Consider the following 14,472-nt stretch of genomic DNA (forward strand, 5'->3'; position numbering starts at 1 on the left):
GAGGAAAGACTGGCATTGCACAGACCTGGTCCAGAAAGCTCAAACAGGTCTTCACAGGCTTTTCCAGCTACAGTTGTTGAACATCCTGGAACTGGCCTCTGTCTTATGGTCCCAGTTAATGGAAGAGCTAATCGGGTCATTTACTATATACAAACATTTTGGCATGAGCCAATCAGGTTTCATATTCTAAGATTGTCTCCCTCTTTTGAAGTGACGGGAGAGATCCGAGTCCTAGATGCGTCTTTCTTCTTGAGACCTGTAGATTCACAGGTGCCAACCATCAACGCAACAGAGACAACAACATTGCATGCCTTCAGGCAGCAGAGATGAGAAATGGCAAAGATTTGGGGGCTCAAAGCACCACAATAAAAGCAGGAAACATTTTACTGTCAGGGCAGCAACTGCCACTGGAGAGGGCTGAGCAATGGGATGAGCGGTCAAAGGCACAGGTTTTGACCTGCTCGTAGCCCAGCACGTCCTATCAGGCCCAAGCTTCAGAACTGACCACCGAGAATCAAAACCAGAGGAACACTGAGCTGTCAGAGGAAGCAATACCAGAAGGCGCAAAAAGTAAAACATTCCCCAGGGTACAACCGCTACATAATTACAGAGGCAGTAAAAGAACCTCTGTCGTTAGGAAGAAGCATTTTTATTACTACAATTGGTTGTGTTTGACAAAACTGCAAAACACAAACAAAAAATGAAATTCACGTCGATCCTGTAAAGTTTTGAGTGTTAGGGGAAGGACTAATCAGACAGGTACACAAAAACCAAGTTGCTTACCTTCGATGAAAATCTTTCTGGTGGATACTCTGGCTAATTGCAAATCCCTCACTTCTTAAATGCCTCCCCAAGTGCCAGACTGGATCTGGAAACCTGAAACCGCTCTACTACACCGATAGGTGGTGCCTTAACTCCTGATCCACCTGGATATGACAACACTGATCTCAATTGCCCTTCCTTCTGTCCATTCCCTCAAAGGCAGAGACGAGGGGGACGAGACTGACATAAATTGGAGTGTACCAAAATAAATGTGTGACAGCCCCTGTCCGCCCCTCAGATTAGGCAGGAGGATGAATTGGGGTGGAATCTGTAGGTAGACAGAATATCGACTAGAAGGATCAGTACTCAAGGTAAGTAACGTATAGTTTACCTGTTGGTGTAGTTTTGCAGCTTGAACACTTTCTGGATTCACTATGCTGGGCATTATTCCGCCATCTTGTCGTTGGGTCCGGAATCGTAGTATTTTCTCTCTTTTTTTTTTTTTCATGGCCCTGGGGGGCGGCGACGTCCCACCAGTTGGTGTCTTTCGTGACGTCGGCACGCTTCCTGCGGAAGCTCGCACCTTTGGTCGCCATCTTCGGATTCTTTTTTTCTCGTCTTAATCCGGTCTTTTCTGTTATTTGTAAGTCTTGTTTATCGTTAACCCTTTACCTCCTGTCTCATCTTTCTGGCGGAGGAGAGTGGGTTCGCTAGTGAATCCAGAAAGTCTTCAAGCTGCAAAACTACACTGACAGGTAAGAAACTATACGTTGTGCAGCGTGTATCTTTCTGGATTCACTATGCTGTGCATAGACTTTGTAGCGGTTTGTCCTTATTGAGGTGGCTGGGTGGAACATGAGCTCTGGTTACTGAATATGTGTTGTAAGACCTTCTGTCCCACTTGCGCTTCTTTGCTCATTTGGATATCCACACAGTAGTGCTTAGTCAACATATGCACTGAAGACCATGTTGCCGCTTGGCAAATGTCTTGGATAGGTGTGTTCGCTAGAAACGCAATTGTTGCTCCTTTCCTCCTTGTTGAGTGAGCCTGAGCTGCTCCTTGTAACTGTTGTCCTGCCTGCTTGTGGCAGAGTTGAATTGACTGCGCAATCCATCGTGCAATGGTATTCTTGGCGACTGGTCGTCCCAGAAAAATTCCTGCAAAGGAGACAAAGAACTGTTCTGTTTTCCTGCACTCCTTTGTCCTCTCTATATAGTGCATTACAGCCCTTCTGGCGTCTAGTGTGTGTAGAGCCCTTTCTGTTTTTGTGGTCGGTTTTTGGAAAAAACTCGGTATTTGGATTGTTTAGTTAATATGGAACTGAGACACCACCTTTGGCATTGAAATATGGGTCCGTTCTCATTACAATCCTGTCCTTGTGTATTTGTAAGTAGGGCTCTTGGAGTGTGAGTGCTTGCAACTCACTTACTCTTCGTAGTGACCTGATCGCCACTAAAAAGGCCATCTTTAGTGTGAGCATGTGCAGTGTAGCCTTGTGAATAGGTTCAAAGGGTGCCTTCATCGATTGGGTTAGCACTACGTTGAGGTTCCATGCTGGTGCTGGCATCCTCTTTGGGGGAGGGCGATTCTCTTGGCCCCTTCCAAGAATCTCTTCTCCACTTGAGAGGTGAAGAAACTTTTCCCAGTTTTTCCCCTTCTGTAGGCCACCACCGCAGCCAAGTGCACCCTCAGGGATGTGTAGCTTAATCCGCTTTGTAGCAGGTGCGTTAAGTACTTTAGTACTGTTGATTCCCTTGTGACCTTCCGTTGTAGTTTCTCCTTGATGCACCATTAGGAGTACTTCTTCCATTTTGGTATGTAGCCCTTTCTTGCGGTAGGCCTCCTTGTCTCCCTGAGTACTGCCAGGAGGAAACATGATTTTGGCTTCTCTTCCTCAATTTTCACCCCATACGTCTGTGCAGCCTTTTGCACGATCATGTTGTAGACCCCTATGTCGTCTGGCGGCGAGGGCCTCGAAGGGTACGGGTCTACCCCTTCTCCCGGCGATTCGGTGTCGAGATCTTGCGATTCCATGTCTTGTGCCTCCGAGGGCATTGAGTACCGGTAGGATTGAAGGTCTTCGTCGCCTTCTCCCTCGAAATAGTAGTCTTCGTCCAGAGTTCCTCGACTGGTTCGGGAGTTTTCGGGGGTTCCGCATCTTCGTCTCTTTCGACCGCGGGTTTCAGCGGGATGGTGTATTGGCTCATCTTATTGAAGTCCTTTTTCCGCTGAAGGATGCTCGCCATTTCGGCCTCGAGCCTCCTCTTCTTCCTCTCCATCTCGCCAGCATGTTCAGCGTCGAGGGTTGGAGCGCTTCTCTTCGTGGCCGTCGACAACGAAGTCTGCCCTTCTTTTCTCGGCGCCAAGGTGTCCTTTGAGGGGAACCTTCGACGAACTTTGTTTCTCGAGGGCTTTCACTGATTGAGAGTCCTTTTTGAAGGATCCGCCCGGTTGACTGTCCCTGGTAGCTGTTGCTTTCATCGAGTGTTTTGACAGCCGAGCTCCCTTCGAGGACTTTGCTTCACTTCTGTGAGTGTCGCTCGGAGCTTTTGCTTCACTCTTTCGCGTTTCGCCTGAGTGCTTAGGGGTCGACGACTCCCTTACCTCCTTCGACGACCGTGCAGTCCTCTGGTCCTTCGGCGATGTGGTCCTCCTCTCCACTGGAGAGACCCAAGTCTCCGAGTGATGGAGGTGGCACCTGGTCCTGCTTGGTGTGGTTCGCCCTTCTCTGCCTCTGCCTTATTCTGAGGGTCTTCGGTGTAAACACCGAGCAGGCGTTGCAGTCTTTGCTGCTGTGGTCGAACGGCAGGCAGAGGTCGCAGACTGGATGCGGATACTTATGGGCGTACTTGTGGTGGCAATTGGTGCAAAACTTGAATGGTGTTTTGTCCATCCCCGCGCTCAGGATGCCCCCTGCGAGTGCATCCTCCGACTAACGCAGAGGTTTTGGTCGCCAAACCTCTCCCTCGTTGCTCCGGTTACCTGATCTGCAGTCCGGTGTTGTTAAAAACGTTATTTTCGTCGATTTTTCTTGATTCCTCTTGCAAAATTCTGGAACTCTTCAGTAACGATCCAGACCCAACGGCCGAAAAAAGAATCTGAAGATGGCGACCAAAGGTGGGGGATTCCGCAGGAAGCACGCCGACGTCATGAAAGATACCAAATGGTAGGACGTCGACGCCCACCTGGGCCACGAAAAAAAAGAAAAAAAAAAAAAAAAAGAAAAATAATTACGATTCTGGACCCATCCACAAGATGGCGGAATAATTCAAAGCATAGTGAATCCAGAAAGATTCACGCTGCAAAACTTGCTCTTCTGATGAACAAGTTATTTGTCTTCGGCATCGTTCTTTTTGTTGGATACTCCTGGAACAGGAAAAGTTCCCCAGCAATGCTCCTGTTCGCTGCTAGGTGGCACTGTGCGGCTCCATGCCGTCCCAGGAGTAATGGACTCCACACACACGGATGTCACTTTCTTGCTCGACTCGTTCCACACCCTCAGATGCAGAGCATGAAAGAAGTGTTGGTACAGTGAGCCAATTCTTAACCAGGGATCTTTTTATTTAAATGGTAAAAAGAGGCCACTGACCAAACAGGGGAGGAGGGTAGTGCGGAATCTGTGGATAGACTAACCACCAAAAAGAGCGTTAATCGAAGGTACATAACTTGTCCTTCTGATGGATACTTCTAAACAATGTGGAAGGGAGTCACGACTTTAAGGAAGAAGAAACTTGCTGTGGAAACATTTGGGAGTGAAAGTGTGTAAGGTAAGTACACGGCACCTGGAGGGAAGGTAAGGAAGTCCAGCAAGGTGTACAATTCCCTCTCCTGGTAAAGAGGTTAATGTTAAACCTGGGAAGCACCACAGTGACCAGATATGATGCATAGCTTCTCTTTTGAAATCTAACTTAGGAGATGGGATTAACGTATCTCCACCGAATAATGATAATCCTAAAGCCATACTGGTATGAGGGTGTACTGGATACAGAATATGGGCACTAGCCATCTCACAATCCTGGTACTAGGTGGCCCTGGTACTTATTGCTACCACACGCCTAGGTAGTTCCAAAAGGTTGCAAATTGCCACACAGAATTCTTGAGAAGGGGAAGGCAAAGATGCTCTGTTAAATTTTCAGAGCTACTGCTGGTAGAGGATGCGCTCTACCAGCTATGCATAGCAGTTAGATTGGAAGACATCACTTGTGCCCAGCAACTGCGGGGCGCAAGTGTAGTCTTCTGTATCTAGTAATCTAACTTCTATGATTCTCACAGTATCCTAAAGCCAACCCATGCGGGCATCTGGGGCACGCCCCCAGGTTTTGCCTTTAGGATACTGTGAGAAGGGAGAATGGGTACAAGGTGTGGTATTTACTAGAGAGCTGGGCACAGCCTAAGGACATAATGGGATCTGGTGACACAAAACTAGGATCCGAGTTTGTCCTATGGAATATTCTGTGCCCTCATCCCAGGGGTACCAACTCCATGTTGTGCCAGGCATGCTCTGGTGGTAGCGGGATTGGCTAAAAGGTGTGCCCCAAGACCCATGTGTGTGTCCACATCAGTGCGTAATTTGTGCCAGTGTTTTCCGGCACCCAGTTTGTAACACTGGCACATATTTAAGGTAGTCCATTTGGTGATGTGGTCATTTTTAGGTTTTGCCTACGCAGCACGCATGGAGTGCGTAGCGGTGCGCCACAAGCACGAGTATGTGCTTTGAAAAAGAGCAGACTGCTCTCCCCAACGCGCGCGCGCACACACCACTCGTGGGTGCACCCCTCCGCCTCGCTCTACCGCTGCAGCCTGCAAGTACAAGCAACTTGCTCATAGTGTCAATCAAGTTACCTGCCTTTCCCACGCCACATCACGGCACCCAATGAAACAACCGTTCGTTCCCTTAGCCCACCTACCCATCGGCCAACAGCCTCTGCTGAAAGACTACGCACGGTGCCCTTTAACAGCAGAGTCATGGCGTCACTCGTTTTCAGGATGGGACTTGCAAGTCGCAGGAGTTTCTCGTGCGTTTTCATATTCGACTGACAATTGTGGGCGGAAGTGATGCTTTACTTTGCCCCTGATATCGGCCTCGCCTCTCATACTGTTAAATCCGCAAAATACTGTTGGAAGCGTGCAGGGTCGCAGTGTAAAACGCAGTTTACGACAATCTGTTTACACTGTACAGTGCTTCAAGGGGCATGGTTCTAGTTTGCGCTCCTCTACCCTACAGGCGGGGCTACGGCTCACGCAGGCTTTGTCAAAAGACAAATAGAATAACCTTTAATGTAGAGGACGTGAAGTTGGTGTAATTTGCAGCAGCATCACTCAGCGCCGCCACAGCATCACTCAGCGCCGCCACAGCATCACTCAGCGCCGCCACAGCATCACTCAGCGCCGCCACAGCATCACTCAGCGCCGCCACAGCATCACTCAGCGCCGCCACAGCATCACTCAGCGCCGCCACAGCATCACTCAGCGCCGCCACAGCATCACTCAGCGCCGCCACAGTATCACTCAGCGCCGCCACAGTATCACTCAGCATCACCTCAGCATCGACTCCGCACCAGTCACCACCACTACCACCTCAGCATCACTCAGCACCACCTCAGCCTGCTCTCGGAATTTGGCATCTATTGATTCTCCCCTAGCGTCTGACCGCTGCTAGTGTTATAATACAGGTACTAGTTCCCAACCTTCACCCTCCGATTGTTTATGCCCCCTCAAAAACAACCATTGGAATAGGCAGAAAGAATTTGCCATCATTGCAAGAACACTTTTATTATAACTTTTCAGCATGCTGCACTGCAGCCACACTTCTCTACAGCACAGCTTAAAGACATTGGCAAAGTCAATAGCTCTGGCTAAACACTTACAAGGCCCCAAAGTTGAGACCTATTGGCTATGCCAATGCTTGTTTTTTAAAAAGCACTTCAACAAAGTGTTTAAGAATGAAATAAACAATTAAAAATAACACCAGGGTGCTTAGGCCAGTCTTACATTTTTGGGTCACCCAGAACAGTCCAGATTGTAAGATTTGTAGGTCTGTAGTGCCCAGCAGGTTTCTTTGGTACTGGTATTCGGCAGCGCTGGCTGGGACCGGGAGTGGCACAAGCAGCAGTGGCCTCCAGAGTAATATCTTGGGCCCTGACCCTTATACAAATGAAGCACAGGTCCTGTGGTTGCGGTGAAAAGCCCAAGCTGTGCTAAACATGGTACTAGGGGAAACACAGCATGGGGACTGGGCAAACTCCACACCATGTGCCAAGAGAACCCTACATACAGCCCTAGGCCATGTCCAGAGAGTTTGGGGTGGGAGTGGCAACATTAAGAGATGCATGGCATAGCAGAAGGCCTTGCCCTGGACGGAATAACCAGCTTCCTCTGAAAACAAAGAGACGGTTTTCAGTCTATGGCCAAGGACACACTGAGTCCAGAGCCCAAAGGACAAAAAAAACCTTAAGTCATACATACTCAGTAAGGACCGAGCAAAGGAGGGGAGCTGTATGCAGTCAGGCTGAAGGCAACACCAATAGCCCAGACCTCAAGGCATTGCGCCCAGCAGGATCTGGATGCAGGGTGACAGTGTGCCAGGGGTGGCCAAATTGTTTCCCAGGTCTTGGAGCCTTGTGGACACGGCAGAGTAGGCTCTTTGGTCAGGGGAGCAAAAATATGGCATGGATAAGCAGCACGCCTGACATGCAGAGGCTAATAGGAAGAACCTAAGGCCAGCCCTTGCAGGTCTTGCAACCAAGGAGCCTGACTTGCATGGGGCCGTCCACACTCCATGTTCAGGGTCTGGTGAGCATGTGTACAAGCCAGCGCCCAGCAGACGCTCGATAAAGGCAAACACTGCATGGAATGGATAAAGCTCAGGTCCTGCGGTTTCAGATAACAAGAAGGGCTGGCCACAACAATGCACTTCAGCTAGAACCCACTGGATCAAAGGGATTCAACCACATCACAGACAGCCAAGTTTTAAATTTTAAACACAAGAAAGTGTACAAAAGTGAAACTCAGTCACACAAGTAAGCTGGGTGCACACTCACTTATGTATTCATCCACATATCATGTTGTGATCACAGTGCTTTTCAATGAAGAGGCTTTTATTTCATTATGAAAACGTGTTATTGAACGTCCATCAATAAAATAACTGGGCTTCCATCGAATGCATGTTTTAGCATCTTCTTTTGTTCTATAAACTGGGCATGAAATGGTGATAATCAAGCTTCTGAATAACACAATGATAGTGGTTGAATAGTTCTGCAATTGTTTAGTTTAGAAATCTTTAACATGCAGCTGCAAGAATACTCAGAAGCGCTAGGTTTATTGCTTAATTTAGGAGTTATTCCAGGGATGTCGTTGATATTATAAGCTTTCCATTTCTGATTCTATTATTACAATCATTTGTCTCTCCAGAATCTTATTTTCATCAGTTGTCATTTTAGACATTTTTTTCTTAGAAAGTGGGATATGCTCCGAAACTTTTAGGGATTTGTTTCTTTTTATAAGAAAGGGCCGAATTCTTGAACACAAGCAAAAATACTAATATTAGCATGGGTAGTCGCTCTGCAGGCTGACATGTTTTTTGTTTTGATTAATGGGCAAAGTCATTACAATATGGCTACTTACAATATAAATCTACTGTTTACAAAGATGGATGCTTAATGTCAAGATGTGGATCAAGCAGACATATTTAGTGCCTTGCCAGTTTAGTCTGAAAGTAGTCTTAAGGCCTGCACAACCAAATGCATTTTGTAAATATGAGATAAAATCAGTGATCAATTTGTATATAAACCCCAGGATTTGACCATTGATAAGGAGAGGAACTTCATGTGGGCGAAGATCAAGATAGGCACGGCACCAACTTCCAATGCCTTACCCAAAGGCTGCTCCGGTGACACTTGCGAGGCTGCGGTTGCACGAATTGCTGAGGGGGCTGTGTTTGTTCTCCAACCGACACCATGTCCTTGCCTTTGTGCCCGTGATAGTAGGCAAGCTATTCCACTCAATACCAGACCTATTTGTCCCAAATCATATATGCAAACCACCTCAGAATCTTGCAGCATAGGCTTTTTATTTATTGATTATACTATAATTAGCATAGTGCCTAGAGAAAGCACAGTGAGTGATGGGGTTACAATTGTTCCCAGTTTTTGCTTTCCATGAAATGGTTGGTTTCTTTTAATTTTCTGTGATGGTACCAGTCAATATTGTGTGCACTAGATTAGGAATTTTAAAATAAATATTTCTGTGATCCTTGAAACGGTTATTCATTTAAAAAAGATTGTTTAGAGTTCCATTGTGGTCCCAGAAGTTATGTTATGGTGCTGATCGCAAGCAGCAAATAACTCCTACGCAAGGATGCAGAGTGGGTTTCGTCTGTTTCACAGTCCAACTGGATTCCCTAGTTCAAGCTGGTGCATAGAACCAAGTCCTTGCACCAGGGAGCTAGAGATCTGATGCCCTGCAGCTCTGGGTGGGAGCCACCAGATCCTGACAATGGTGAGCGGGCGAATCTTCATGTGCTTTCAAAATGGACATCGCACAAGTTTCACAAGGCATCAGGACACACTACCAAGGGGCCTAGTTTAGCCATTTAGGACTATGGAGGTAATGGGGCTAAAAAATAAAATTCTAATTAATTTCAAGTGTCTGGAACCTCCCAGACTGCCAAGAGGAACTTTCTAGTTTGTGAATCTGGAGAAGATACCATGCTGGGGAAACAGGACATTTCTGCTATGAGGAAAAAAATATGTTGGCAGAAGATGGCTCATACTGCTACTTACAAAGGCGCTGCTATTCCCCTATCCCCTCTTACAACCTTCAAACATGTTCCATGCTACCACTCCCAATCACCCCAATAAGGATCTTCAAAATGCGGAATGGTATTGACGCGCCACAAAAGTGAAATATTCCCCGGAAACAGACCTACCCCGAGTGTCCAATGTTCTCTCCGGTAAACCAGTGCTCACTCTCATCCTTGGTTGCAATTCCAAGCCTCGCCAGACTTTCCTGAAGAACAAGACACACACCTTAGAATGCTGTTCCGAGCGCCATTTTTGGACAAGAACCAAATACACGTCATTACAAATTGCCCAGCAGGTTCCAGATCATCAATACTTCTTGAATGAATGAATGTAATCATCATTGTGGTCAATCTTCACATAATATAGCCAACCTTAAAATTAATACTGGGCTCCGCTGATGACAGTCACTTGGCCGAGGGTCGGCAATGGCCGACAGATCTTCTGCTCCAACCTGCCAATGTTTGTCCTTTGGATCCTCACTGTTTGTTTAGAAAGTTCTGGCCTTCACTCTGAAAAGTTCTACTGACATCAAACCTCTTCTGCCTTGGGCTGTGCTGACTGCTAAAGTACTCGCCCCTCCCCCCTCAATCCCATTTTTCCTCAGTTTAACAAGCCCTTTTCTGTGGCTCATGTCTAACTCGTGGAGTGGTCCTTTTAGAGGAGCCTCAAAAGCCTTTCTTGGAGCAGCTTATTTACAACCAGAATGTAAAGAGATGCAACAAATGTTAAAAAAATACTTCTACAGCAGCAAGTAAAAGTAAGCTTAATTCAAGACACGCCTCACAATGAGAATATCTCTTTTTGCTCTTTGAAGACATCAACCTCATGAGGAATCTTCAACATTTCATGCATTTACCCCTTCTTGAGGTAATGAAACTGAAGACCCCACGTGGGGTTGACGTTTATGGCCAGGAGCCATTGAAGTACCTCATAGTTTATGAAAATAATGAAGTACTAACTTGTGAAAAAGTGGAATATTCCCCTTTTGAACACGCCCACTCGCACCTTTACACAGATCGCTCTGAGTTAGTCTTTCATCGTCAGCTATGCGGTTTTTCAGTGGAACTGGCTGGCACCGTACGTACAACATTTTTATAGAGTGAGGCAACAATATTAATCATTCACATTAACTGGAGTGCTGGATCTTTCCTTTGAGGGACTTGAAAAACAAACACTAAGTACAGCAAATCTTCGTAACCGCTTGTCGCCCGAACGGCATACACTTGCCTCAGGATAAACTAACTGCATGGAGTACACTTGGTTTCGATTGTTAAAATCAAATAAGGATCGACGCATCACTGTCTTCAGCCCTTAAATGACCATCATGGATGTGGCGGTCAAAGGACGCAGGCAAAGTGCTCGTGAGGTCTAAAGCATGACAACAGAGCGCTCTAGACGGCACATCGAGGTCATTCTTCTCACCTGGAGCTTTTCCACTTCAAGCTCGATTTCAACGGCTGCAACCCCAATCTTGCCTTGGTCTGCGGCTAGCTGATGGAAGAAGCGCCTCCACTTTATGAGAACCTCTGAAAACTGGAGCTATGAAGAAAGAGAAGTAAGTAATGAACACAAAATGTCACTGGAAAGGGAACAATGCCACATAACTTCATCAGCATCTTTAATACAGTAGTTTAATAGAGCAACAGAGCTGGATAAAGCCCTTCTAACTGCACTGGTACAGTAAGAAAAATGTTGTTTGCCTGCAACATTATTTCTCCAGCAGTGATATCTGTAAAAGCGCAGAATTCTAGATAGAATAATCCTAGCCCCAACATCAGTTAGGATCCCAGACAAATGATAGCCTCATCCCATGAAGGTCTCTGTGTTAACGCCACATTTCCACATCTAATCACCGACTCAACAGGCTTTAAATCCAGGCTGAAGGCACAATCTAAGCATCAAGAGCTGTTTTTTTTTTTTTTTTTACATCTCACCGACACCTAGTCTCAATTTTCTGACATGTCATGTTCTTTTAGAGGAAGGTTTCAAAAAAGAAAAAAACTGTAAATCGTTTGGGCACCATAAGTAACAAAAGCATAAAGGGAGATATACAATGTTGATTTAAATTTAACCTGCAATTACTAGACTGTCAAAGGCACACAAATAATAAGAAACAAACTCCAACCAGTAGAAAGTAAAATTAAAGCACATTAAAAAAAAACACACAGCAATATGCACTCATTCACTTTTTATTTTTAGTTCACAGCTATTGTGGAGACTCCTTTGTGCACAGCAGACAGCCCGACACTGTTCTATTCATATCTTTTGCTGCCACTGTTTTACCACTTTAGTCAGCAAATTTATTTTTCCACTAAACTTTCTATACATTATACATTATTTTTACAAAAACTAAGCAAATCGGTCTCGTCTTGGTGGCACCCATGTCAATTCTTGTATTGATGATAATCATCTTCCATTTACATTCTCTCGAGGAATCTGTACTCCATAACTGCAGAATGCAGCATTCACTACCTGAGCTCCTCATGGCTTGCATGTGCAACAATATTTGTATTCCTACATCAAATTTATTCTCTAGGATTTTGTCCACCTGGATTCTTGAACAGACTGCATCAGTGTTAGTCCCCAGTTTTACTTCAATTTGGGAGCAAGTAGATGACAACATGCACTCGGTAGGTTGGCGTCCAACAGAGAAACTTGTAGGTTATCAGCACATGTTCCTGCTGAGTTGGAACCAACCGATTACAATGGACACTGGAGCACAAACATTGTATACATGCTGCATTCACGCTAGTAGGGACCTATCGACTATCCTTCGTGTCATGCAACAAATCTTTTGTGGGCAGCAGTAAAAGCACCCCACGGGAAATTGTGACTGGTAGGATACCAAGGAATTGACCATGTTTCTTGATCCAACATGTCAATCTATTCTACAAACTGAATTGCTCGACTTCTACTGAACCCTTCTACTCACCAAAAACTGTGGTCTTCCCAAAGCAGTTAGCTTGATGGCAGAGAAACCATCTTCAGAGCTGCCACCTGTAAAGGAACCAAGATTAGCCGTGAAATGCATTGCGATAGGTTCAAGCCACAAATTAATAAGTACTCTGTTGAACCTCCCTTTGAGAATATACTAAACTGTAGATCATTTGTGCCCTCCCTCGGTGGTCTCTAGAACATGGTGGACAATGAAAGACATATTTCACTCGCTGCCACCAGAGGTCCCATGATTGGAAAAGGTCATTCTTATGCTGCATGGAAGTATATATTCAAACTTCAACTTATTTGGCCTCTCTGGAACACTCATTAAAACAACCTGAATTCTACTTGAACCATCGATCACCAATGCCAAGGCATGTTTTCCGCTGCTGCTCCCCTCTGCTCCATAAATCTTAGAGTCCCAGCGGAAGTACTGCATCCCAGCTTCAAATGTCAAATAAAAGCAGGGAGATGGTTGGAGGTTTTTTTTGTTTTGCAACAGGGGATTGACCTAGCAACACGAGGGGTACAGCTGGTTGAAGCAAAGAATCTCTGGGGTCTGACAAGATGGTGCAACCCTTTGAACACCCTATTATACAAAACATTATCCTTTGCTGGATAAAAGAGCATTTCTGAGTCTTCCCCCCCAAAGACCAGTACAGATTGGGATTACACCTTCTTGAAGAACATGTGGTAACTGTCATGGTGTGGACCTATGACAAATGCTCTGTGCATTAGACTATGGCTGGGAGATCTCAAGAAGCCGGTTTCAGGGCTAAACACTAAAGTATGTGCCTGGCTTCTGACTTTGTCAGAGTCTGAAGTGTGAGACCATTCACTGATGAACCGGAAAGTTCTTCCGCCCCACCAATCTCTAACGAAAAGCATGAGATGTCCTAGTGGACAGCGAGACTCAGTTTTGGAAACTAGATGAAAACATTGCCCCCGGTTGAACCTGAATTCTGTTGTGAAGTTAATTTGTCGCGAAACCGCAATGTTCACTTTCTCCTTCACTGCCTCGCTCTAGTTCTTGTGCTATTGCATAAATATTTGTATTACAGCTGTGTGGATCATGTTAAAATGTCCTTCTAGAAGCAAATTCAATAAATGTGAAAAATCCCCCACACAAGAGCCTCATGGAAGGTTCTCCCATTTCTGTCAATCACTCAGCTTCCTCTGGGAAAACAACAGTTGCATAACATGGAACGTTCACTAGAAAGGGACAGACCAAAGGTGAAGGAAAATGGGTTATTATGGGAATACAAAAATCACAGATTATTTCTTTATAGTTGCGGAGCTAAAGAAGCCATGACTACAGAAAAGAAATGTCAAGGACACCCAACAGACTTTTTCATAAAACTCAATGCTTGAAGATGGGGGGCTTGACACTTTTAGGGACATATTTTTAGAATCTACTCCCACAGACCAAAACATACACGGGCTGTGTTTCCGTTAGGCATTTCTTTGAATACTCTGTTCATCTGCAGCCCAGGGCCACAGTTTGGATTAACTGCATGGATTTTAAAACATTTTTCAAACTATAAAACCGAATGCACCGAGGAGACTACAAAGTGTAATGTGTAAAGGTTACCACAGTGATGTTATGAACTGGCAGCAGAGAAAATTCAGCAGCATTAGAAGATTATAAAATAAAGAACTAGCGTAAAGGACCAGATGAATAATTTGGCACTATTCACATTTTATGCCTTGCATATGCGGACACAAGGTGCAAATTTTTTTCTAAACCTCACAACTTCCTTGTTAAATTGGAGGCAAGAAGCCACACTCTTTGTTCTCAGACCAGTTATCCACATATATCTAGTCACATATTGCCACCAGTGACTAACAACATTGTCACTGGTCAAGCAATAACTGGTACAGAGTCAAAGTATAGATTTGATCATTAAATCTAACTTTTAACCTGAACTAGCTTCAGAATCCACTCAAAGATTTATTTTTATATTTAATAAA

General features: G+C 45.3%; 1 protein-coding gene across 1 annotated transcript in view; it reads right to left on the reverse strand.

Annotated features, from left to right (window-relative positions):
- The window catches only part of PRODH (proline dehydrogenase 1), a 238,789-nt gene that overhangs the window by 122,312 nt on the left and 102,005 nt on the right, over nt 1-14,472 (reverse strand). The window contains exons 5-7 of the mRNA XM_085620191.1: nt 12,497-12,561; nt 10,987-11,103; nt 9,690-9,769 (exon numbers count right to left, since the gene is read on the reverse strand). Of these exons, the coding sequence (XP_085476317.1) occupies nt 9,690-9,769; nt 10,987-11,103; nt 12,497-12,561 (262 nt within the window). The remainder of the gene's footprint in view (nt 1-9,689; nt 9,770-10,986; nt 11,104-12,496; nt 12,562-14,472) is intronic.

Source organism: Triturus cristatus, chromosome 7 (genome assembly GCF_964204655.1).
Source record: "Triturus cristatus chromosome 7, aTriCri1.1, whole genome shotgun sequence".
NCBI classification, from domain to species: Eukaryota; Metazoa; Chordata; class Amphibia; order Caudata; family Salamandridae; genus Triturus; species Triturus cristatus.